The following is a 24630-nucleotide window of genomic DNA, read 5'->3' as shown; positions in this document are numbered from 1 at the left end:
CTTCGGCTGTTACTGGGCTCTGAAGCGTTCTTAGATTTTATAATAAACAGTCCCAGACCACTATGCTTTGATTTCGTCTCCTCTTTTGTTTATGAATTTTCAGTTGTCCCTTCTTGCTGTCATAAATGGTGCCTCTGAAAGATGACAGATTCTAATTTACTGCTTCCAATCTTTTCTGGGATGGAAAAGCAAATAACTAATATAGGTTAGGATTGTGTCGCAACTAAGATTTGATCAGACCTTAGTGAAGGCATGAGGGCCTCCAAATACATCAGCTTAAGGCACAGTGCCTTGCACACAGTAGGCACTATATAAACATTTATTCCCGTCCTCTTAAAAGATTATGTGACTTTCATTTTGGTTACTCAGAGGCCTTTTTCCTCATTGCCCAATTCTCGGATTTGTACTGAATAGGTGGACAAGCCATTTCTTGCTGTGTTTTTTCAATTTCAAGATGGAGAGAATGCAATCATGGGATTTAGAGCTGGAAAGAATCTTAAAGATCATCTGATCTAACTGTTGCTCCCACCCCATTACTCATTAAAACAACAACCACAACAACCTAGAAAGGTACAGGGACCTGCCCCCGGTCACAGAGGTAGTAAGTGAAGTTAGGATTTGACTCCAACTCCTCAAACTCCAAATCCGGAGTTCTTTCCTCTTGAGAAGAGGCATGATAGAACAGAAAGAGCAATGAGTAAGCTTGGAATCAGGAAGGTCTAGTCCAGGGATGAGGAACCTGTGGCTTGGAGGCAGGGTCCCCACTCCTGGTCTAGTCACTTAGCCCCACAGAGCCTCTGTTTCTGCAGCTATAACAACACCTCACAGAATTGCTTTGAGTAACAAATAAGCTAATATCTAGAATTCATCTCCTAACCCTTCAAACCCTCTAGACGTGAGCGCTATTGGCAGAACTGGTTCAGACTGTTAGGGTGCATAAGCACAACTCTCACCCAGAACAGAGAAGGAAGGGCGCTGTTAGTGTCAAGTGACCTGGCTTCTAGTCTTGGCTCTCCCGTTGTTGAAGACAAGTCCCTGGAACTTCCTCATCTGTAGCACATGGAGAGGCAGCTGGTACAGCAGAAAGATCATTCAACCACTTGTATGACCTTGGATGAGTCACTAGACTTCTCTTGGGGTTCAGTCTCCTCTTCTTTATAAAATGAGAGGGAAGAACTACATGAAGTCCCTTCAAGCTCTGAATCTATGATCCAATGACCAGATGACCTCCAAGGTACCTCTGAAATCTAAAAGTCTATGGTTTTCACGGTATTCATTAAAAAACAAACTGTTATATTGATTCCTAGAACCAAGATCAAAATTAATTACTTGGTGTTGTGGACTCCCAATTCCTCCCCCTCACCCAAGCTGTGGAAGTGGCAGGAACCAGGAACAGGGAATAAAGAGGGGAGGGGAGGCGGAAGATGAAAGAGTTGGCCCAGACCCAAGGCTCTCAGTAATTTCCGAACTTCACTTCAGTAGCTGTGGCTAATCTCTGGAACAGTTTAGCCTGAAGAGTATTTTTTTTATAATCATTTTATCTCAAGAAACAGGAAAGCTTATGAGAAAGAATTCTCTCACTACAAGGGGCAGGGAGAACTTTTCTTTGAAGCTCAAAGAAATGGCAAACTACTGGGTACCAGGCAAGGTCAAGCAAATAACAATCACGCAGAAGTGCCTACTATGTACCAGACAGTATGTTTGATGCTGAAGATACAGACAAAAGTGAATCAACTCCTGCCTTAGAAAAGCTTACGATTTAATGAGGGAGACAAAATGAATACCATGGTTATGAGGGAGGGAATATGCTAGCAGAAGCCTCAAGGACCAGGAAAGACTTGATGTAAAAAGTGGCATTTGAGCCGAGGCTTGAGGGAAACCAGGAATTCCAAGAGGATGGGAGAAGGGGAGCAGGGAGAGCATTCTAGACATGTAGTTGCTGCTTGCATGAAGGTACCCAGATGGGAAATGGCCTGTTGCAGCTGGAGCACAGAGCTCATGAAGGGGAATAAAGTGTAAAAAGACTGGAAAGGTAGGAAGGGGCTGTGTTCCAAAGAGCTTTAAACACCCAATGGTGTTTATAGCTCAGCTGAGAGGCAGCAGGAAGCCACTGCAGCTTCTTGAGCAGGGGTAAAGACACGATTAGATCTGTGCTTTCTGAAAATTGTTTTGGCAGCTGTATAGAAGAAGGCCTGGAGAGGGGAAAGACTTGAGGTGAAAAGGCTTGACCCAGGGTGGCAGCTATGCCCGTGCAGAGAAGGGGATGTATGAAAGTGACATGCAGACAGAAGTTTGGACCTGGGAGGTGAATGAGAGTGCGCATTTAGGGTTAGGGTTAGGAGTCAACGATGACAGTGAGCTTGCAAACCTAGGTGTTTAGGATTGTGGTGCCCTATACGGTACTAGGAAGCGGGTGGGAGAAAGATTATCAATTCTGCTTTGGACATGAATTTGAAATGCCTATAGGAAATCTGGATGGAAAAGGCTGGTAAGGCAGCCGGTGATTCAGGACTAGCACTCAGGAGAGAGGTTCGAGCTGGATGTATGGAACAATCATCACCACAGAGATTGTAACTGAACTCAAGGCCTAGGTCAGAGGGCATGATCCTGATGGTGCCCAGTGAGGTCACCGCCAGCAAGACACAGGAGTTTGTTTTTCAAAGATCACACTGGGCACATGGTAGGCCAAAGACATCACAGAAAAGGTGAAAAAAGGCAAGATATCCTTGATGTTTGCTTGGCATCTGGGTAAGAGAGGAACTCCGTGGAGATGTGAAGGGAGAAGAATATGCTTTGGTAGATAAAAAACCTTCAGTTTCAGAGAGTGTGGGGGATTTCAACCCTGCTGCATTGCCAGATGCTAAGCGGAGCTACAAGTATTTAGATCAGCGATGGGGAACCTTCTGCCTCTAGGTCACATGTGACCTTCTAGGTCCTTGGGTGCAGCCTTTCGACTGTGTCCAACTTGTATAGAACAAATTCTTTTATTAAGGGGATTTGTTCTGTGACGTTTGGATTCAGTCAAAGGGCCGCACCTGAGGACCTAGAAGGCTACAGATTCCCCACCCCTGATTCAGATAAACCCAGTTCCCATTATACTTGGGACCCTGGTGCCTAGGGGTCACACATAGATCACTGGATTCCTTTTGATGTGGGCTATCCTACATGAAACATACAAACTGGAAAAGCATATGTAGAACCAAAATTGGAAAGGCATTCTACTTTTATATATAAAAAAATTATCTGGGAAAATTTCCAATGAAAAAGTTCCCACGTATAGCAAATTAAATCTCATTTTCTTATGGGCTAAAGATCAGTACATTTTCCTGGGAAAATGCCCAAATCTTTGTTGTAACCTCTGTCATCCCAGCTGAGCCGATGTTTCTACTAAATAAGTACTGCAATTAATTCCAGTTTATGCTCCAAAGCACAGTATGCCTCACTGGAAGAAAATGCCACATGTAAAAGCTGCAAACTACAGAAAATTTGTAAATATTATGATTTATATTCCAGAAAGCTTAAAGATGGACAGTCATACTTGGTGCATTGTAGAACACCATTTGACCAAATTTGCATTCTCTCACTTTAAAAAACATAACAAGGGGGCAGCTAGGTGGCACAGTGGATAGAGCACCAGCCCTGGAGTCAGGAGGACCTGAGTTCAAATCCAGTCTCAGACCAACAAGCATTTATTACTTTAAATAAAGTCTTGTGAGTATCCCTGGTCTCTTGTGGCAAAGTTAGCTCTAGACTGACTCACTAAACCCCCAGAATCCTCCATTTGTCTTGATTGCTATAGCTCAAGGGTAAAGCCAGTTTTTGATGCTGCTTCCAGAGAAAATCTACATTAAAAATAAATCTTGGTCAACTTTGGGACTTAATTCCTCATCTTTTTTGTACCTATAGGTAGCTATCACACTTCAATTAGCATTTATTAAGCACCTGCTATGTGCAAGGTCTTATGCATACAAGGACAACAATGAAAAGACATTCCCTGCCTTCAAGGAGCTTACAATCTGTCCATTTACACAAATAAGATTGTCACCAACAGCTCCAGAGCAGGTTACCACCTCCCCAGTTGGAGCAGTGACCAAGCACTAGGTTTTGCTAATGCCATGCCATCAACTGCTGTTCCTCAGACAGGCCGTTTGGTCTTCTGACTATGCTCTGCATGGGCTGTCACCCACACTTGGAATGCTTTCCCCTAGTTCCCTTTGGGGCTCAGCTGGGTTGCCCTTTGGCTTTTTTTTTAAAGGCAATTGGGGTTAAGTGACTTGCCCTGGGTCACCCTGCCAGTAAGTGTCAAGTGTTTGGTCTGAGGCCAGATTTGAACTCAGGTCCTCCTGACTTCAGGACCGGTGCTCTATCCACTGTGCCACCTAGCTGCCCCAAATTTAGCTGCCCCAAATCTTTATAATCTTTTTTTTCCTTCAGTGAGGCAATTAGGGTTAAGTGACTTGCCCAGGGTCACACAGCTAGTAAGTGTCAAGTGTCTGAGGTCAAATTTGAACTCAGGTTCTCCTGACTCCAAGGCTGGAACTCTATCCACTGCGCCACCTAGCTGCTCTCAGCTGCCCTTTGGATCTGCCCAAATATTTCCTGATGCTTATCTAAGGTTGTTAATGCAACCTCTTCTGCCCATTACTTTATAAAAATTTTGTAATGATTTTCTTAGATCCTTGTACCTCACCCAGTAAAATGTAAGCTCCCACGGTTAAGAAAGACTTGAATTGCATTGTTTGAAACAAAAATCTTGTATAACTTTCAATTCAACTGAAAGTATCCCTGACATACAGCCATAAAGCAAGGGTACATCTATGAGCCTTTGACCTCTCTCCTTGAATATTTTTGAACCATATTTCCTCTGACTCCTTATCATCACAGGATGCTAGATTTAGAGTTGACAGGGACCTTCAAAGTCATCTAGTCCAATATTTTCAATTTATAGAGGAAGACACTGAGGCCCAGAGAGGTTAAATAACTTGCCCGGGGTTACAGAGGTATCAAAGGCAGGAAGGGAACAAGCGTTTATTAACTGCCTACTATGTGCCAGGCACTATGCTAAGCATTTTATAAATAGTATTACATTTGATCTCAACAACAACTCTGGGAGGTAGGCACTATTATTATGTCTTTTTACAATTGAGGAAATTGAGGCAGAGAGAGAGGCTTAGGGTAAAAGACTTATCCAGGTTCACACAGCTAGTGTCTCAGACTAGATTTGAACTCAGGTCTTCCTGAGCTGTATGTGCTGTGCCACCTAGCTGTACCAAAGGAGCATCTATTAAGGGCTTGCCATGTGCCAGGCACTGGAGATACAAAGGAAGGCCAAAATAATTCCTGCCCTTGAGTTTACATTTTAACAGGAGACAAAATATAAATAAATAGGTAGATGCAAGATAAAACAGAGTAGGGGGGAAGGTAATCTCAGAGGGAAGGGATTGCAAAAACGCTTCCTACAGGCTGTGTTTCAGTTAAGTCTCAACAGCCGAGAACTGAAGAGTCTAAAGTGAGGCGATAAAACATCGCAGGCGTGTGAGAAAGCCAGGGCGAAGGCACAGACGTGGAAGACAGTGCTGTGTTCAGGTAGGATTATAGAGCATGTGTAGAGGGCAGCAAAGTGGAAGAAAACCGGCAAGAAGGCTCAGGCTGTTACAATCACTCAGGAAGCTATGCCCAGTACAGCTGGAGGTCGAGATGGCACGTAGATAGAAAATCCCGTTGGCATCCACGCAGACACTGGAGGTGCAGAGATCGAGCAGGAGGCTGTTGCGATAGACCAGGGGAGAGATGATGAGGAAGTGGAGAGGCGGCTGTGTGAGTGGGGTGGAGAGGACACGAGGGATATCATGAAGGTAGAAACACCAAGATCTGGCTGCGGCTTGGATAGGTGGTATGAGAATGAGGAGTCAGGCGAACCCCTGAGATTGTGAGCCTGGGGGCCTGGGAGATGCTGCTGCCCTGGACAGTGAAGGAAAGTTACTGTCCCCTGGACAGTGAAAGGGGAAAGAGCAGTTCAGTTGTGAACATGCAGAATTTAAGTTATCTATGGGATATCAAGTTCAGAACATCTAACAGGCACTGGAGAGGTGAGGTTGGGGGTCAGGAGAGAGGTTAGGGCTGTTAAATAAAGCTGGGAGTCAACTTCAGAGAGACAATCGTTGAACTCATGGAAGCTAATGGGGACACCAAATCAGATAGCAGAGATCAAAAAAAGAAGAGGGTCCAGGACACAGGCAGTTAAGCAGTAGAGCCGGGATTCCCCTTCTGGCACCCCGCTGTTTACTCCATCCCGCCAAAATGTCCACCTTTGCACTGAAGTCACCAAATATTAGCATGTACATTGACTTAATTTGGAGGATTTGCCTAAGTTCTTTGAAGAATTCCTCTCTCCTTTTCCCCTATAACATATGTTGGGGCATAAACCATAATTATCTTCGGGATGGTCTTTCTTCTTACACTTGTCTAAACATTATGAAATGAAATGACAAAATGTCCCATGGTCTAATGTTTCTTCAGCACCCTTGGGAGAACCTGAGCACCATCCTTCCATGTAGTGGCAGGTTCCTTATCTCTTCTGGTTTCATTTACAATGAGAATGGCAATATTGAAAAGATTCATTTTCCCCAGTAGTATACTGACTTATTGGTCTCTGGACAAGGATCTCACATCGAGAATAACAAAAATAAAGTTAATGTTTAAAGATGGCCTAAAAACTGGGATTCTCAGGACCATCTGCCCCTCTTCCTGCCACATGGCTGCCATCATTGCTGAAACAGAAGAAGGCCATGCTGAGGGGTTTTCCATTGTAAGGAAAATGCCCAGGACAGCCACGTCTTCATTCCTCCCTGGGATCCACTCCTGACTCTCTGGACTTTATCTACCATGACACAGAAGCCTCCTCACCCTGGAAAATTCACTCTATTCTACCCCAGGACTTCGCATGTTGTTTACTCATGTTCTGCCCTTCGTGATCCCATTTGGGGTTTTCTTGGCAGAGATACCAGAGAGCTTTATCATTTCCTTCTCCAGTTCATTTTACAGATGAGGAAACTAAAGCAAACAGAATTAAATGATTTGCCTAGGGTCACACACTAGGAAGTGTCTGAGGCCAGATTTGAACTCAGGTCTTCCTGACTCCAGGCCTGGAGCTCTATCCTCTGTCCCACCTAGCTGTCCTAGAACTTCTCATATTCATACTAGCAACAACTCTCCAGACTCATTCCCTCTCTCACATTGGTTCTCTCTCTCTCTCTACCATACCCTCAGGCCAGTGGGCCATAATATGTATTCTCAGGGTTAAGCACAGGGCCTGGCACACAGTAAGTGCGTAATAAATGCCTGTTGATTTGACTGAGGGTGGGCATTTTGTGTTTCTTTGATTCAAGAGTAGCTATGACCACAGAGTTGTTTTCTAGTGTCCAGACAAGTGATGAACCTCTCTATACCTTCAAAAAGCAAATAATTGGTCAATGGGGCCATACAGAAAATATTTCCAGGATGGTAGACTTTGCCAGAGTTTATGCTCCATTGGCACAGTGCATGAGACCACGGAGTCACCTCCACACCATGATGCAGTAACTGAGCAGGACTTTTATGAAGGGCAAGGCCCTGTGCTGAAAGCCAGCATCTATTAAAATGCATTGTGTGGAAGCAACCACATTAGCGATGCAACTGCTCCAGGTAGTCAACAGTGCTCCAAAAGCCTCACCACAATGCTTTTCCAGGCAGACCTATTTCTTTGTCTTTGTCTGTCTCTCTCTCTCTCTCTCTCTAGACATATGTGTGTGTGTGTGTGTGTGTGTGTGTGTGTGTGTGTGTGTGTGTGTGTGTGTATATATATATATATTTACATATTGTCAAAGGCTCAGGACAGCATAGAAAGGTTTTAATGCTTGCTTTACTGAGCTCAGCTCTTGACAGCTATTGCATCAAGCAGGCCCATCATTTCTACAGACAAATGGAATCCTATGTGTTATTTATACAAGGCTCAAGAAGTTAAAAGGTACTCGGTGAATGTGTACCAAATGAAACTGAACTACAGACAAGCCAAATAAGGATTTTTAAAAACCTGTTTTTAGCTAAACAAACTTATGTTATTCATTAGCAAAGTTTATCACAACATGTACTGTCATTCTGAGAATCACTCAATCCTGAGATAGGATATGATGGTTGGAAATCAGACAGTCAAGAGGCCTGGGTTACAATCTCAGCTCGGCCACTTTGGGGGACCAGTAGGTCCTCAGGCCAACTTCTTTCTCTCTCAGGGCCTTTCTTCCTCTGTAAAATGAGAGAGAGGGTTGAACAAGATGACTTCGGAAGTGTCTTCCAGTTCAAGAGCTATGATCCTATGAAAGGCTTCTATGAGGAGGCCCCTGCAATGACAGAAAAGTAGCATCTAAAGTCTGTCTCTGCATCTCAGTCAGTTCCCCACTCACTGAAATAAAGCAGCAAAGGAGTGTGCACCAAGAACTCGCCTAAGGTAGCAGGGTCCGAACCGAAAGAGACTAGTTACATGCAGGGAAATGGATTTGAAAAAAGAGGTTTTCATAGGCAAAAATGAAAGGGCTAATTAATGAGTGGTAAAAATCTAGGAGATTCTCTCCTCTGTGCAGTTTTTGAAAATCAAACCTCGTACTTGGAGTCCCTGGATTTCCTGGTTCTTAGGACTACCTATTTACATCACAATACGCCTGGACTGGTGGTGAAAAGGCTAGGTTTTTAAAGGAAGCTTAAGATACAGAGCCAGCTCTTGGAGCGCGCCCCCCCCCCCCCGCCCCCCCCCCTCCCCCCGGCTACTCTCAACTCAGGACTTCTCATGCCAGTTGCAACCAGATCCTTGTTTGGACGGAGATGGCACTGGCTGGAAGCCATGGGTCAGAGGGGAATAATCCCAGGTAGGACCACTGTTCTCTAAAGTCTTGGATGAAAGTGCAGGAGAGAAATTCAACTGAAAAAGCCCTCTCCTTGGCCCTTTGATATTGGAGAGGAAGAAAGGCGCACTGGTATTAGCACCAGGTTTAAAATACCTTCCTTTTGTTAAGCTGGGTTCCAATTACAAAGTCTTTGGTCAGGTTATGGTCCGCTTGGTGGAGAAAGGTGCCATCCATCTCAAGTTATTCAACACAAACTGGGCATTGATAAGGAAGAAGACAGAGTGCAGCAGAGGGCAGGAAGCCAGCTGGCTACCTGGGAAACCACCGGGCACAGTATTCGAGACATTCACTTAGAGGAGGGGGCTTTTTTCTCCATCTGTTTTTGCCACAAAGCAAACAAGAAGAAAAACTCTGAACAGGCATCTAAAAAGCTCTGCTCCGTGGAACAGAGAGGCTGCTGGTCCAAGGAAGGTGTTTTGGAGCAGGACAACCAGAACTACTGGCCGAGTTAAAGGAATTGAAGTGAGCATTAAAATGAGCAGCCTTTTGATGCCTGAAGCCAGAAAGAACAAACTTTTGACACTAAGCCAAAGCCCCACCACCAGCAAGAACCTGAACTGGGAGCCACAAGGTTCCAGATCCCACAACAAAGGTGTTGTCTGCTTAATTCTAGTTGGGGAAAAAAGAAAGCCTGGTAAGCAGTGATCAAGAACACAAGGCATACAGAGCCAGATACCAGATCTTCCCCGAGTGTTCAAAGTCCTTTCAATCTTGTCCTAAGGCCTATCTCATCAAGTTACTATGCAAATATTAATCACTAATATTGAAATGTTCATATGGATTTTATTAAAGATACTCTTACGGCGTTAATTGACTGGCTCATACTCTAAATGCTCAAGACAACTTGACATAACAGTTCTTCAATGACTCCAATACTTTCTAGTTACGACCATGGGCAAATCCCTTCCTTTCTGAGCCTAATTTCCTCTTCTGGACCCTGAAGTTAACACTCACACTACCCACCTTGCCCCAAAGATGGCAATTCCTTCAGGACCAGGAGTTGAGGGGGCTAAAAAGTACCCCAGCAGCCAATGCAATGATGATCTCTACAAAATTAGCTGATAAGACAGGTGGTAAACTACAGGTCTGGAGTTAGGAAGACTTACCTTCCTGAGTTCAAATCTGGCCTCAGACACTTTGTAGCTGTGTGACCCTGGATAAATCACTTCACCCTGTTTGCCTCAGTTTTCTCATCTGGAAAATGAGCTGGAGAAGGAAATGACAAACCACTCCAGTATCACTGCCAAGAAAACCCCCAATGGGGTCACAAAGAGTTGGACACAACTCAACAACAACAAAACTACAGTTCCGTAACAAGGCATGCAGCTAACGACATGGCCAATTTAGTGATCGGTTTGGTTAGACGATAGGAAAAGAAAACCGAGTGCAGAGCAATTATCACCACAGCATTACTTATTAGATTGTGATAAGTCACTCCCAGTAATAATCTGAATTCATTTCTGATAAAACTTCGACAAAAAGTACACTGTCCCTGATTTTATATTCTCTTTGAGGGGCTAAGGACACTATTGTGACATCATTCTGAAACAGGGCATTCATTTAAAAAAAAAAAAGGCCCACATTCTTACACTTCTGAGAGGATCAAAGGAGAGGACGTTTGGCATCTGGTAATCCTTCAAGTACCACCTAAATGTTAGCCATCTTGGCTTCCAAAGGTTTATCAAAAGCATTGTTCACGTCCAGCCCAGAAGGCTGTCAGAGACCTCAGGACGAGCTGGTGCTTTGGTACATACACAGAAGCAGGGATCAGGTCCCAGGTTTTTTTGAAGTCAATCCCAGTACTGGGCTAGTCAGGTTGATTTCCTATAGGCAGATTATAGAAAATTTATCCAGTTAACATGCTATGACTTTCTATATTTATCTAATAAGTCATATTTCATGGGAATCTGGCCAGTAAAAATGCTGGCAATTTCTAAACTCATGATGAATGAAGATAAATATAAGGGTTGAAGGAAACCATGGCAGGTGTCTGGCTGCCATTGGTACCTCTGGAACCAAATTGCACCTCTGCCCAGCAACACCAAAAGGAGTCAATTACATTATTCAGGTGCCGCCCACTCCATCTGAAAGACAGCAAGGTCCCATGCTTTTCTCCATTCTCCCTCCAGTCATTATTCTACTTCTTCATCAAAGGATGGGTGAGGGAATAAAATGAAACCCATTAGATTGTATTCTGTTTGATTACTTTAATAATCCACAGCCTCCTAGTCCCTCAATATGGCAGGTAATAGAAAATTGGAGATATTTTAGTCAGACATCATACTGCAATGATATAGAGCATATCTACACATCGGTGTCCCTGGTTTTTATTGCCATATTCTTACCTCAATACCTTAAATTGCTAATATATAAAAAAGGCATTTTCTAGCAATATAGCAAGTCCAGTGTGGTTTTCCCAGTAATTTGGGAGACAAAAGATCATTACATTATTTTGTAATTTTCCAATTCCACCCCATCTTATTATACAGATGAAGAAACTAGGGCTGAGAGAGAGAGAAGTGTCCTCCACACCCACGGGTACCAAGAGAGGAGGAGAGTAGAGACTCCAAGCCAGGGACTGCTTCCAAATCCAGGGCACTTTAAAAATTAAAACCCTTTGCTCCCTTTCATTAACAGCAAATGAGATATTGCAGCTGTAGGTAGAATTAGCCTTATGATAGAATTCCAGCAGTTCACATTTAAATAATGAAATCAGAGCAGTTTCCACACTTCTGGAAAATCTCACCTCGAAAAGGTTTGCATCTTCACTTGAACACAATTCCTGAGAAGGGCACCAATTGATCTGTGTGTACTTGGTGGAGAATGGCCACCCAACACCTTTTATTACAACCACATTGGTCTTAGAAGAAATTGGCAACATAAAGCAGTAGTAAGACGACTACAGTGCAGTCTCCCCCAAGGCTTTGATGGTGCTATTTAACATGCATTTATTTACCAATAAGCATAGTGCCCTCCTTACATACAAATCATATATACTGGGGCAGCTAGGTGGCGCAGTGGACAGAGCACCGGCCCTGAAGTCAGGAGGACCTGAGTTCAAATTTGACCTCAGACTTGACACTTACTAGCTGTGTGACCCTGGGCAAGTCACTTAACCCCAATTGCCTTAAAACAAAAAAAACCAAACACATACACTACTAGCAGCTCTGACTCAAGCGAGTGGCTACCATGAGAGCCAGGGTTTTTGTGTCTTTTTAAGACCATAAGACAAAACCCCAAACATGGCACTGTCAGAGAACCTGGGGGTTCAGAAAAAGGAAAGGAGAACCCATGAACAAAACAGGAATTGCTTAAGAGAGGTGACCTTCAGTACAAACACCTGGGTTCCAAGGCTCAACTGGGCTGGCCTGCCTACTTGAGGACCCTCATTTACCCCAAATACCCTCCCCACGTCCTGCTTAAAAGGGTTTCATCAACTTCTCTGTTAAGAGTTAACACAGACAGAGCAATGAAGCTTTGATCTCATCCAAACAGGTACTTCCTCCACTGCTTACAAAGAGTGGAAAAATTCCCTTATTTGAAAACCCTACAGAACAATGTTTATCACCTAGCTGAGTCCTCTGCCTTTTTCCTAAAGCGCTGGCAGGTATGGGAACTTTCTGAATTTGCTTATGCTGTCCCCAAACAGTGCACTCAAATCTCTGGACCTCAAGTGGGTGGGGGGTGGGGGAGCACCGGAGCAAACAGAAAGAAGACGTTGGAAAACTAGAAATGTATTATTTAACAAAGAGCTGAACGTTTTTGTAAGGCATGCACTTGCAATAATTACGTATGTGCCTACATAGACACACACATATAATTACAGATGTACAAATATGCTATCTATCTATAGATACTACATAATCTCATACATTATAATCAAAATTTTTAAAAAACACACGTTATTAATACCAAAAAGATACAAATGAGAGAATGACAGCTATTGACCTAACAATCTACTTTTCCATGTAAGTAAAATGGATATGAGCTTCCATATGCACAGAGCATCTCCAGTGAGAACATCATAGGGAACAGGCAGACTTTCACAAGAGATACTCTACATTCAGTGGAATTCAGTCACACCAGTGCTGCTTTTCTGTTATAAAGCAGCATCTCCTATCCTGACATCAGAATTATTGAGAATTTCTTGAAAGCTCTAACAGAGACCGAGTATAGTAGGTGGAGCACAAAACAAGAAACCGAATCGAATGCTTGCCAAAGGCAGCTGCTACTTTCATTGAAGACATCCACTTCACAGTCTAAATCAAAGAGGGTTTCCCTAAGGATGGTGAAGTTTTCCAGATGCTTCCATTTGTGAAGGGCATCATGCTGGTTTTGCATCAAGCTCCAAAAGACTCCTCAAAGAGATCTAGAAGCACTTAAGAGTTCAGCCTAACTATTCACATGGGTAAAATCAAGTGGTTAAAGACTGTCGATTTTCTGGATTATTACACACAGTTAAATGCACAACTCATATAGCTTCTCCACCAGCATATGGACAATGTCTTGGGCAGATGGAACAAACTATTGCATTTGCCCCTGAACCAGAAGAGAAGCTGGTGGGTTAGCCTTCAGGGAACTTCGATGCTTCTTTAATGACCCCAAGCTTTTCCAGAAAGAGATCCAGCTTTTTGATAACTAATCTAGCTCATGATTGTGAGCAAGAGCCAAGGAACGTCTTGGGGGGCAATAGCAGTTAAACTTGTTACAGGGAGGAGAAGGCAGCTGGAGGATGGGTAAAATGCACAACCTACCACTTTAACAAAACAAAGGGAGAGACCGGCATAAAAATATGGACTTCATTGCTTGCACAGACAATTTTACACTTGTTACAGGCAAAACCTTTAAGGAGAAGGACAATTCCTTAGGTCTCCCTGTTGTTATTATGGTTTTGGTTTTTTTTTTTTTAAATAAATTTTTAGTCTAATTTTTTTATTTTTTTAGTCACCCTCATTTCCCATTGTATCCTTCCCCTGCCTCCTCCAAAACAGCCATTCCTTATACTAAAGAGGAAAGGGGGGGGCCCTCTGTTACAGGCAGTGCTGCACACCTGTGGTCCCCTCACCTTTGCCAAGAAGGGAAGGGAATGGGGAAGAGGCATCTTTTCATATCTTTTCTTTGGGGCCAAGCTTCATCATTATAATCTCACTATTTAGGTTCGGTGGTTCTGATGTTGTTTTTTCTAATTACAGTGGAGTAGTCACTGTGTACATTATCTTTGTTGATCTGCCTAATTCACTTTGCATCAGTTCACCAACATCTTCCCACGCTTTTCTGGACTGATGATGTTTGTCGCTTCTTACAGCACCCATGTTCATCTGTTTACCCATTCCCCAATAAACAGGCCTCTAGTCTTTGTATCCAGTTCTTTGCTACTATAAAAAAAATCCCCTTGTTTCAATAGAGACTTTTAGGGTCCAAGTTAAATGGAAGAGAACACAAGAATGTTATGTTTACAAATGGCATTTAAGATTCTTGCCAAAAATATCACCCATCCCTTTCCCCGATACTTGATAACTAAGATGCCTGCTTCTGAAAAGTAAGTTTGGATATAGCAAGAAGCTCTATGATGGGTTCCCTAGAAAGCTGATGTGCAGTTTATAGAAAATGCAGACAATTCAATTAGTATTAAAGTGGCACATTCTATTAAGATTAGAGTACGGCCACCAATATGGGTAAAAGCAGGCTGTCTCCCACAAAAGGTATCCAAAGCTTCCAAGGATGTCATACTTTACTTCACTCTACAAGATGACTGGGTGTGAGCCCTTCATGATTAAGACTAAGACTATGAGAGGGAGCAAAAGTATAGTTCATAAGCTTATCTGTATAATTAAAATAAGAACTATAAGCAGAATTTGACCACAGCTTACCCTAGATTTAAAGTGTATCAATTTAAATTATAATTTACATCAGGACTCAAAACACTTAGGCAGGAAGACTTGATTGAATCCACTTACTGCGTATGTAACCTAGGGAGCTGGGTGGTGCAGTAGACAGGGCGCCAGGCTTGGAATCAGGAAAGCCTGAGTTCCAATACAGTTTCAGACATGTACTAGTTGTATGACCTTAGACAAGTCATTTAACCTCAATCTGCTTCAGTTTCCCCAACTCCAAAATGAGGATAATAATAACACCTACCTCATCAGGAGTTGTTGTGAGGATCAAACAAGATATTTACAAGCACTTAGCACAGCCTCTGGCACGTAGAAGGCGCTTCATAAATACTTCTTCCCTTCCCTTCCCCAAACATAACTTTAGTTAATTCACGGTGTCTCTAAGCCTCAGTTTCCTTATCTGGGAAAAGGAGGCTGCAGGGGAAAAAGCACCATGTAAAACATTCAAAGGCCACCAAAATCTGTCTCCCAAAGGACAAGCTGCTTCCTATCTTTTTAGCTTGAAGTTTAAGTAAATTTTGGTTTAAAGAAGCATATGCCCCCAGGTTTTAAAGAAGCAGTAGTTTTGACTTTTTGCAGATGAAAAAGCAATCTCATCCACTTCTCTGATGTAGTGCTGTATTATTTACCTAAACTAATTAAAAATGGTTGTCACTGATGGATGCACTGCCTCCGATGTAATTAACAGACAAGGAGAATCAGGGGATTTTTTTTTTTGCTGTGCTGTATTCCAACAAACAGCCACCAAATAATAATTATTTAACCAACATGTATTTCACTAAAATAAATGTTAACGAAATAAATCTATGTTCTGAAAATTGTAACAAAACGAATGCACTTAAATTGTTAAACTATTTTTAATGATCTAATATTGATTTCAAACTCCACAGTGCAGTTTTAAAGACCAAAAATTGAATGTGAAGTAATACTGAGTTATAGATCAAATTAAATCTTCATCTTCCTTTTCCTGTTTATTCTGACATGAAATAATTTGCCTATTCTTTTTGTCAACTGCTAAATACTTCACCAATTTAGAATGAATTGATGCAAAGACAAACATATTTTCTCTAAGTATGCAAATTACTGCTATTTCAAACTGGATCATCAAGTCATTGATTATTAGGTCTCATGAAATCCCCAGGTTCACAAGGAGGTGACTGACCATCTAAAACCTTCACCCTATTCCTTAAATGCTCATCCCCTTGAACTTGAAAGGTAGTAGAGAGGGCCATGTTCCTGGTGTAATGAATGCTGGTATGAGCAATGGGCTATGTTTTTTCAATATGGAGAAGAGAAGCAGGTGAATACCTCTAAGAGTTGTTGGCCCCGTCAAGCAGAAGCTCCAGTTTCCAGGGAAATGCCATGAGGGTCTAGAGAGCTTTAGCAGAATCAGACTGAAGACACAGTAATGAGGATAAACATATCCTGAGTGGGGGCCAACATGAGAGGGGATATTTGATCAGAGGTCATCATAATGGTTTTCGGCCTTTTCAGTTTTGAGCAAAGATTGAAAAAGTAGCTCCAGGGGCCTGATGAGAGAAAAGGACTCCTACCAAGATTGCTGAGTAAGCTGTTGTATCTAAGTCCAACTCCTCTTCATCCAAGAACCAAAATTCTTCAACACAGAAATGATCAAAGGGTAAGAATAACCACTTTTTCAAAAGAAGAAATATAATCGGCAATCATCTGAAGAGTGCTTAAAAAAAACAACAAAAACCAAACTTAATGAGAGAACTACAAAACAAAAACTCAGGTACCTTGATGCCCATCAAAAAAGATGGGGGGCAGGGCAGCTAAGTGGTGCAGTGACTAGAGCTCTGGCCTTGGAGTCAGAAGACCTGAATTCAAATCCACCCTTAGGCACTTAACACTCACTGGCTGTGTGACCCTGGGCAAGTCACTTAACTCCGATTGCTTCACCCCCCCCAAAAAAAAAGATGGAGAGGAAGGGAAATTCCATGTTGGAGAGGCTTTGTGAAGAAAGGCACACTAATTCACCAATAGTTCCCTACCACTTCGGACCTATGAATTAATCCAACCACTTAGGAAAACAATGTGCAACTAGGCAACTGAAGCTAACAAATTGTTTATACCCTTTGACCCTGAAATCATACAACTAGGTCATTGCCCCAGGGAGTTTTAATGATAGCAAGAATATAAAAAGATTCCAAGGGTGTGATTTTTAATAACAAAAAGCTAGAAATGAAGTATGTGCCCAAGAACTAGGTAATGGCTAAATACATTTAGAATGTGAAAATAAGAGAATGGAAATTGACATTTGACTCTGTTACTACAGTGAAGTCACTTGCCTAAACCTCCATGGTCCATTTACAATTAAAGAAGGCTATATTTACTCTATTATGCTGATTTTTCCTTCAGTTCAGAAGGATGCATTACATGGTTGAGACAAGGCAAAATAAGGTCTAGAAATGTTTATCTACCACACTGCAGCACAATGAAAATCCAAGTTAAATCGATGCTAAGTGATCATTTATCCATCACTTTAAGGAAGCTCTCTCAAAGCTCTCCAGTCACACACAATGAAAGAATCCACTAAAAGTAATGTCACTTTCCATGAACAAGGACATACTTCAGATGTCTATTCTAACAGGAGGATCAGCATTTCCCATTAAGGCAGCTAAAGTTTTTAATTCTTTCAGGCTAGACAATTGTGCAAGATTAGCTTAGCCTCAGTTCCCAAATGTTGAAAAAATGGGATATGACGTTCATCTGCTATTCAAAGCTAAGCATGGTAGGTTATTTTCAAACCCAAAATAATTAAAAATAAAACTCCAGGCAAACACAGAAACCTTTTGCTCCGGAGGGCCAAACAGCATCTACCTACAATGAGGACGATCACCTGGCAGAATTTAGCGGTAGCCAGGCGGGCCCCCGAGGCTGGGGCAGGAAGTCCTAGGCCCCGGCTCCAGTAGGTTCAGTCCGAAAAAAAGGCTTTGTGCTAGCTCTGGTCAGGCCCTCCAAGGGGCTCAGGACAGCTAAGCCAAAAGCGGTAATGCCCTTGGGGCACAGGCACCAGCTTTTTTTTTTTCCCAGGCCATCAAAAAGAACTCAGGCCACCCCTGAATAAAATTGGGAGTGACAGAGCCCTCCTTTCTACAGACCCAAGGCTACAGCTCAAAGGCCTCAGGCCTCGCATCTGCAAATCAATACTAATTAGCAGCAGGGGTTCTCTAAGGATATACAACTTAATCAGCTGGAAATAGGGCTCAAACCAAGACCTGAAAGACAACAAGCTCCTGAAAATGCAGGGCAAAAACATGGCCCTCACCCAGAACATTTAAACCAAATGCCTGACAGCTACACCTTCCCACTCCCCATCCCCAATCCGCTTCTGGGCATCCATTTGCTTAAGTTAGTCATACCTAGGCACATGGTCAATGTTTGAAGTGAGCTGATGCAAAATCACTCAGTTTAGAACAATGGCCTCTTGGAGCTGGCAGGGACCTGAAGAGTTGCCCTAATCCAGTCAGAAACCATTTGCCAACTTCCCGAAGACGTTGAGCAGGCGGTGTGAACACTTCTGGTAACAAGAACCCCCTATGCTCAAGACAGCTGACTCCATTTTGGGGATATCTCAGCTCTTCCCTATATCGGAGTCAAAACCTGCCTCCCTTTCCCGGTCACCCCTGGATCCTAGTTGTGCCCTCCCCATGAGAGTCCTCCACGATGGCTGTCACTGAAAAAGGATCAGCCTGGCTCTGCTTGGCCCCAGAAGGCAGAACTTGGAGCAACCAGTGGGTGCAAGTGGCAAGAGGGCAAATGCTGAGGGAAAGACACACTCCTCAACAATGAAGGCCACCCCAAAGTGGAAAGAGCTGCCACAGATCCAACCGTCGTCTCTATACCGATGACTCTCAGCTTACTTATCCAGCCTTCACCTCCAGTCTTGAATCACCAGCTGCCTACCGGACATCCCAAACTGGATGTACTATAAACAGAGAAACTGAATTTATCTTTCCCTGAAAACACTCTCCCCTTTTGACACTGCCAAGAGCATGAGCATGAACATGAGCAGCAGCAGCAGCAGCAGCACCCTTCCAGCCCACAATCAAGCTGTCATCCTCACTTTCTGGTGCCAAGTCCTGTTGATTCTACCTTGGAAACATCTCTTGTATATACCCCCTTCTGACCTGACTCTCAGAAAGTAGTGAAATTACCCATCCCCAGAGACATTTAGGCCCAAACCAAAGTGATCACTTGCTGGGTATGCTGCAGAAGGCTTAAAGAATCCTATGCTCCTCTGGACTTTTTCCAGTCTGTTCATGGCCCTCTGAAAATATAGCTGCACAATACTCAAGATATAGACTATTCAGTGAGAATATGGCAGGCCTATTCATATCCCTTGTTCTCTGAGTACACTGCTTCCATTAATGAAGTCCCAATTGCATTAGCTTTTAGGACAGCCATGTTTCACTGTTACCTCACTTTGGAGCTGATGGTCAACTAACTGTACAGGCTCTACCACCTCTCCCTGTATTTCCTCTTCAGGAAGTGAAGGAAAAGGCCATATATCAGGAATGTAATTTTCCCCATTACAGAACAGGGCGGGGTCAGGCAAGGCCTGGTGAGCACTGTGACAATCTCACAGCTGTGGTCTAAAGAATATGGGTGGACAATAGAACCTAAGCTTAAGATGAGTTCTGAAGGATTAAGTCCTGTGAATGTTGAATAAAATAAAATAAAGCAAAATTAATGGCATTATTGCCAGAGCCATCGGGCAAGCAAACACTTTTGCGAGCTTAGTTTCCCCATGTAGGATATGAGAAGGCTGTCCATGATCTCCTAGGTCCCTTCCAACCCAAAGTTTCTTTGACTCTAATGATCCAAATTTACCAAGTTACCAGTGCTTCAAAACAGGCTCCCAGAAGTTCCGTTCAGTGTACACCTAACATTCCTCAAAGGACAACAATACCGAATGCCAATATATCCAATACCCACAGGACCTGAAAAAGCTGTTTGCTGCCAATACCAGTGACAAGTTGAGAATAAGACTGAGAACAAGGTCTCAGGTTCTCTCTGCCCAAAGGGTCCTGACCCACGTTTTGCTCTCAGGCATCCAGTCTAATGGTCTGTACCGACTCTCCAATGTCACACACACAAATGGAAGCTCCCTTCCAAAATGGGTTGTTTTCATGTAAGTATATGATATAATAGCTGGCCTCACATATATGATTCTGGGCTTCTGAGCATTTTCAGAAGTCAGAGAGCATCTCCAACCTCATCAGAAAATTACAGCACATTAGAATTACATGTGGGGAAAAAACTTAAGAAGTTAACTTTAGACAAAAAAAGTTTTCTGTAATAGAATTGGGCTGATTTCTCACAGCCATTCAGTAAGTATCTCCTATGTGCTAGGCACTGGGAATATGAAGACAAAAACGCAACAAGGTCATAATATCAGAAAGTCAGGGATTTTGGAAACTGTCCGGTTCAGCTCTCACTTTTTAAAAAACAGATATAGAACTAAGAACCAGAGAAGTGAAGTAAAAAGAGTTCGTAAAAGCTCCAACCCAACTCCGAATCCACTTCGACCTTCACTCCAATTAGACAGTCCATAATGACCATCACTTTCAGTTCACAATGATTCCATTTTTTAAAAATTATATCCCCAAACAAAATGGATAGCACAGAATGGTTGCTGAAGTACCCACATTTAACCTACTGTTCTCTAGAGGCTGATCACCAAGTACCAGGTAGGCTCTGCTTTAGGACACCTACCTAGTGATCTAGGAGAGGAGAGAACAAAATGTTCCTGCCTAGTACTGGGGGCTCTTTTGATTGATTCCTTGGGAGAAGCCCCTGGAGTCCCAATGCCTCCTTCCCTTCTCTGCTACTGCTACAACAAGGAGAAGTGAACTCCACGCACAGACAACACTATGCAGCTCTAACTATAGAACTGTACATGATGAGAAGTCAGGGCAGGTTTGGGTTAAAAATAGGAAGACATGTCCCAAGAGACGTTTACTTCTCCAGTACTGGAGGATCAAAGAGCTTGAGAAGTTAGTGTCCCAGGGGGAAGAAATTATTTCACTATCTTGAATAAAACTAGCCAGTCTTATTTTGTTGATAAGTTAATGAACCGACTGGTTAGCCACAAGTTCTGGAAACTATCAAAGAATCACAGAATCTGAGAGTTGGAAGAGACCTCAGTGGTCATTCAATCCAACCCATGCACAGAAGGACCTCCCCCCACTTTGGTTCAGCCTCTGCTTGAAGACCCTTCATGTGACAGTCCTTCAAACCCGAAGAGATCCTGCCCCTCCACAGTCTTCTCTTCTGTGGGATAAACAATCCCAGATTTTTTAAATGATCCATGGACTGAAGGCCCTTCACCATCCTGGTTCCCCAGATCTAAGACACTTTCCCATTTATCCATGTCAATCCTAAAATGTGGCTCCCAGAATTGAATACCATCACCAGATGAGGTCTGAGGAGGACAGAAGGTGGTGGAACCATCACCTCCCCATTCCGGAAGATCAGCCTCTCATTAAAATGGAGCCTAAGATCACTGCATTACTATGACTTAATATTTTCAAGATATCCAACAGTCACTTCAAGAGTAAATGGCTTTGTACGGTGGGCAAGGAGAATGATGCTGCTGCAGCTTCAGAATGAGTGTCAAAAATAGGAGAGACTGGTGCAGTACAAGGGGTGGTGAGTTTGGGGTCCAATCCCACCTGGTCACTCACTTGTTACCTGGCTGACCTTGGCCACATCACCTGTGTGGGTCTCAGTCCCTCATCTGTCACAGGAAACACTCACTAGGCCTGGAACGCCTCAGGGGTCCTTTCTAACTCTAAATAGAGATCCCAAGGGTCGAGGTCTCTGGCTGAAACCATTTTTTCAAATGCAAACTTTTAAAACCTTGATTATAGAAAGGGAGGATGTTTGTCCTACACTTCCATCTGCTGATGCACCTGTCTCAGCCCCCGAATTTAAACAAAATGAACCGCCCCAACCACTTCACATCAGTGGTTATCACCAATCGATTTCAGAATGGTGTAAGTACACAGAGAACAGGAAGAGTTATTGCTCAGGGCTGAGTAAAGTGTGTACACCTTGGAGCTGCCCAAGACAGGGCTTCAGTAGCTTGGGCTCTGGTTGCTGCACACCATCTGCATATTTTAAAACTGCACATCTTCTGTGTCTGAAGAAATGTAGTACGTTTTTGAACAGAAGGTATGGAGAATGCATTTGAACTGGCATTTATACAACATCTAACACCGGGACAAGCACAATAGGTACCCGTACAATCAACAGTTCCTATTTACTTAATACAAGAGACCGAGGCAGTCTGAAAGACATTACCCAACAAGTGATAAACATGCAAAGTTGAATAATTCCAGTGCCAAACAGCTCCTGCTCCCATACAACCAAGGCCGGAGTGAACTTCCTTTCTCTCTAGGCTACAGCCTGGGGGGCTTCAAAGTCGTTATTGAAATCAATGAAAGAGCCCCAAGGTCCAGAAAAGAGAGACAAGTGCTAAAGACCTATTCAAAAAAGTGAGTATTTAACTACAGTAGAGCTACTCAACATCTTTCTTACAGATTCTCCGTCACCAAAACATCCTGCGAAATTAAGGAGAAAGAGTACAAAGCTGTGGCTGAGCCTCCAACCACCAGATTACTCAGCACTTGTTTATATCTCTTAGTTGGCTGGGTGTTGAGTACATTTATAGTTATCTCGTCTCCCCCTTTATTTAGATCGCCTTTTCCCCTATAGTTGGAACCTAGTGGCCAATTTCCCTTGCCTCCCAGCAGTGCTTAAGACATGGTCCTGACAGACAGGACCATCAGTTACCAGCTTCTGGGAGAGGCAAAGCCCTAACGTTTCTTCCCATCCCTGTCCTTAAGTGCACTGCAGTGGATGGGAAAAAGTTCGTTCCCTCTGGACTTACAAGACAGGTTAACCGCTCGAAGATGAGATGAGCCAAGTGCAAGCTCTGGGCTCCTTAGCCCTTCACCTCAATCCCCCCGGGGCCAAAGCTAGAGCGATTAAAGCTAAGCCCTGGACACCCCGAGCTAAGGCGCACCCCTAACCCGTTCGGGCCCGGAAGCGGGGCGGCCAGAGGTAGAGGGGGGAAGACCTGAGCGAACCTCGCTCAGGAGCCCGTGGGCACGGGCGGGGGAGCAGTTGGCCCTCCCAGCAGGGGTCCACTATCGGGGCTCTCAGGGGGGAGAGGGAAGAGGAGAGACGGGGCGGGCAACTGTTGGGGTCAGGGGCCCTCCTTACCCGGCAGGGTAGGCACCCCCCAGGTGCACGTCCTCGGGGGCATCGTAGAACTCCTCTGTGTCGCTGTCCGACGCCATTAGTGGGACACACCCCGGGGGGGGGGCGGCGGGTCCCTCCTCCTCCTTCTTCTGCCCCCGGCAGTGGAGAGACAGCCGCCCGGACAGCCGGGAGTGGGGAGGGGGCACAGAGCGACCGCCGGAGGCAGGGAGGGAGGATGCTCCGCCGCCGGCGGCTGCGGGCCGACAGCCGGGCAGACTCAGCCGGTCCTAGGGCTGGCGGGGCGGCGGCGGCGGCCGAGGAGGCGCGAGGGCTCCCTGCGGCTCCGGCCCAGAGAGGGGCGGGGAGAAAGAGGGGGCGGCTCCGGCTCGGGCTCCGACTCCGTGCCGCGGGGGAGGGCGGGGGCGCAGGCGGCGGCGGCTCCAGCTTCTACCGCAGGGACAGCGGCGGCAGCGGCTGAGAGAACGGGCCCCTCAAGATACAGACCGGCGCTGAGCCTCGCGAGAGTTCGAGAGCCAGCCGAGGGACGACCTGGGCGGGGGGAGAAGGGAGGGGGAGGCGGAGGCGGCGAGGAGGCGGGGAAGCTATTGGACAGTGCGCGTGCGCGATGACGGCACAAGGTGGAACCGGAAGGAACGCGGGAGGGGTGGGATAGAATGGAACGGAGAAGAATGGGGGCGGGGCGGGGTGGGGCCCGACCTGTCCAAGCTGGCCGGGGGCTGGGGGGTGGGGTGTGTGAGGAGGTTGGAAAGGCTCACTCAGGATTCTGGGGGGAGTGCGTGACGGGAGGGAGTGCGTACCCCCTCAAGAGGGAGATGTCACGGGGGGGCGGAGCCTTGCGTACCTTCAAAAGACAAACTAGAAATAACTTTCTTAAGTTTGAAAGCTCTCTGTGGGGAAAGAGCTGTGGCGGGGCGGGGAGGGGGGGATCCTCTTTAAACTTTTAACCAGCTGGAAAATTTGCCCTGGGGGCTCAGACTGGAGGCCACCCACTGGGCGGGGCCAAGAGACCTGCCCTGCCTGCTAGCCCCCCTAAGTCATGCCTTGAGATCCCTCCCTGGATGTTGAGGGGTGGAGGCCGGCGCTAAGGCAGCCATGTACCCCTAAGAGTGGGGTATAAACCCCACGGTTCCTCGGTTACACTAAGGCAAAGTCCTGGCACTGCTTGAGTTTGGGTCTGCATCAGTTCAATTCAAAGATGCCACCACTTTGAATTAAGGCCGACTGGCGCACTGCCCAAGATTGCCCTCAGTAGTCAATGGGCCTGTAAGGCTGTCACTTTCACCCGCTACCTACCTAACCACCATATTGGCCAATGCTGAGAAGAGAAAAACTGGGTCAAGAAAGCCATCAGGAGGGAGGCAGTGTGTCAGTAAGCCTTGTATACTTAACGCTATTGTGGCTGCGAAGTTACACCTTCACCTCAGACTTCTACAGCACCGGTCTGTGCTAAGAGCTTACTATGTGCCTGCCTCTGTGCTAAATGCTTGGTATACAAAGTAAGACAAAAAAACATGGCCCTTTACCTCAAAGACCGCACATCCCAATGG

The 24630-nt window shown here is 44.7% G+C and overlaps 1 protein-coding gene across 2 annotated transcripts in view; it reads right to left on the bottom strand.

Annotated features, from left to right (window-relative positions):
- Positions 1–23600, bottom strand: part of WDR44 (WD repeat domain 44) — an 86044-nt gene extending 62444 nt beyond the window's left edge. For both annotated transcript variants that reach the window (XM_020963417.2, XM_020963418.2), the window contains exon 1: positions 23084–23600. In XM_020963417.2, the coding sequence (XP_020819076.1) occupies positions 23084–23160 (77 nt within the window). In that variant the 5' untranslated portion in view covers positions 23161–23600. The remainder of the gene's footprint in view (positions 1–23083) is intronic.
- Between the last annotated feature and the right edge of the window lie 1030 nt (positions 23601–24630).

This window comes from Phascolarctos cinereus, unplaced genomic scaffold, assembly GCF_003287225.1.
Source record: "Phascolarctos cinereus isolate Bilbo 61053 unplaced genomic scaffold, phaCin_HiC Scaffold_8;HRSCAF=390, whole genome shotgun sequence".
Taxonomy (NCBI): Eukaryota; Metazoa; Chordata; class Mammalia; order Diprotodontia; family Phascolarctidae; genus Phascolarctos; species Phascolarctos cinereus.
The sequence above is the reverse complement of the archived record's forward strand: the minus strand, read 5'-3'. Positions and strand labels throughout refer to the sequence as shown.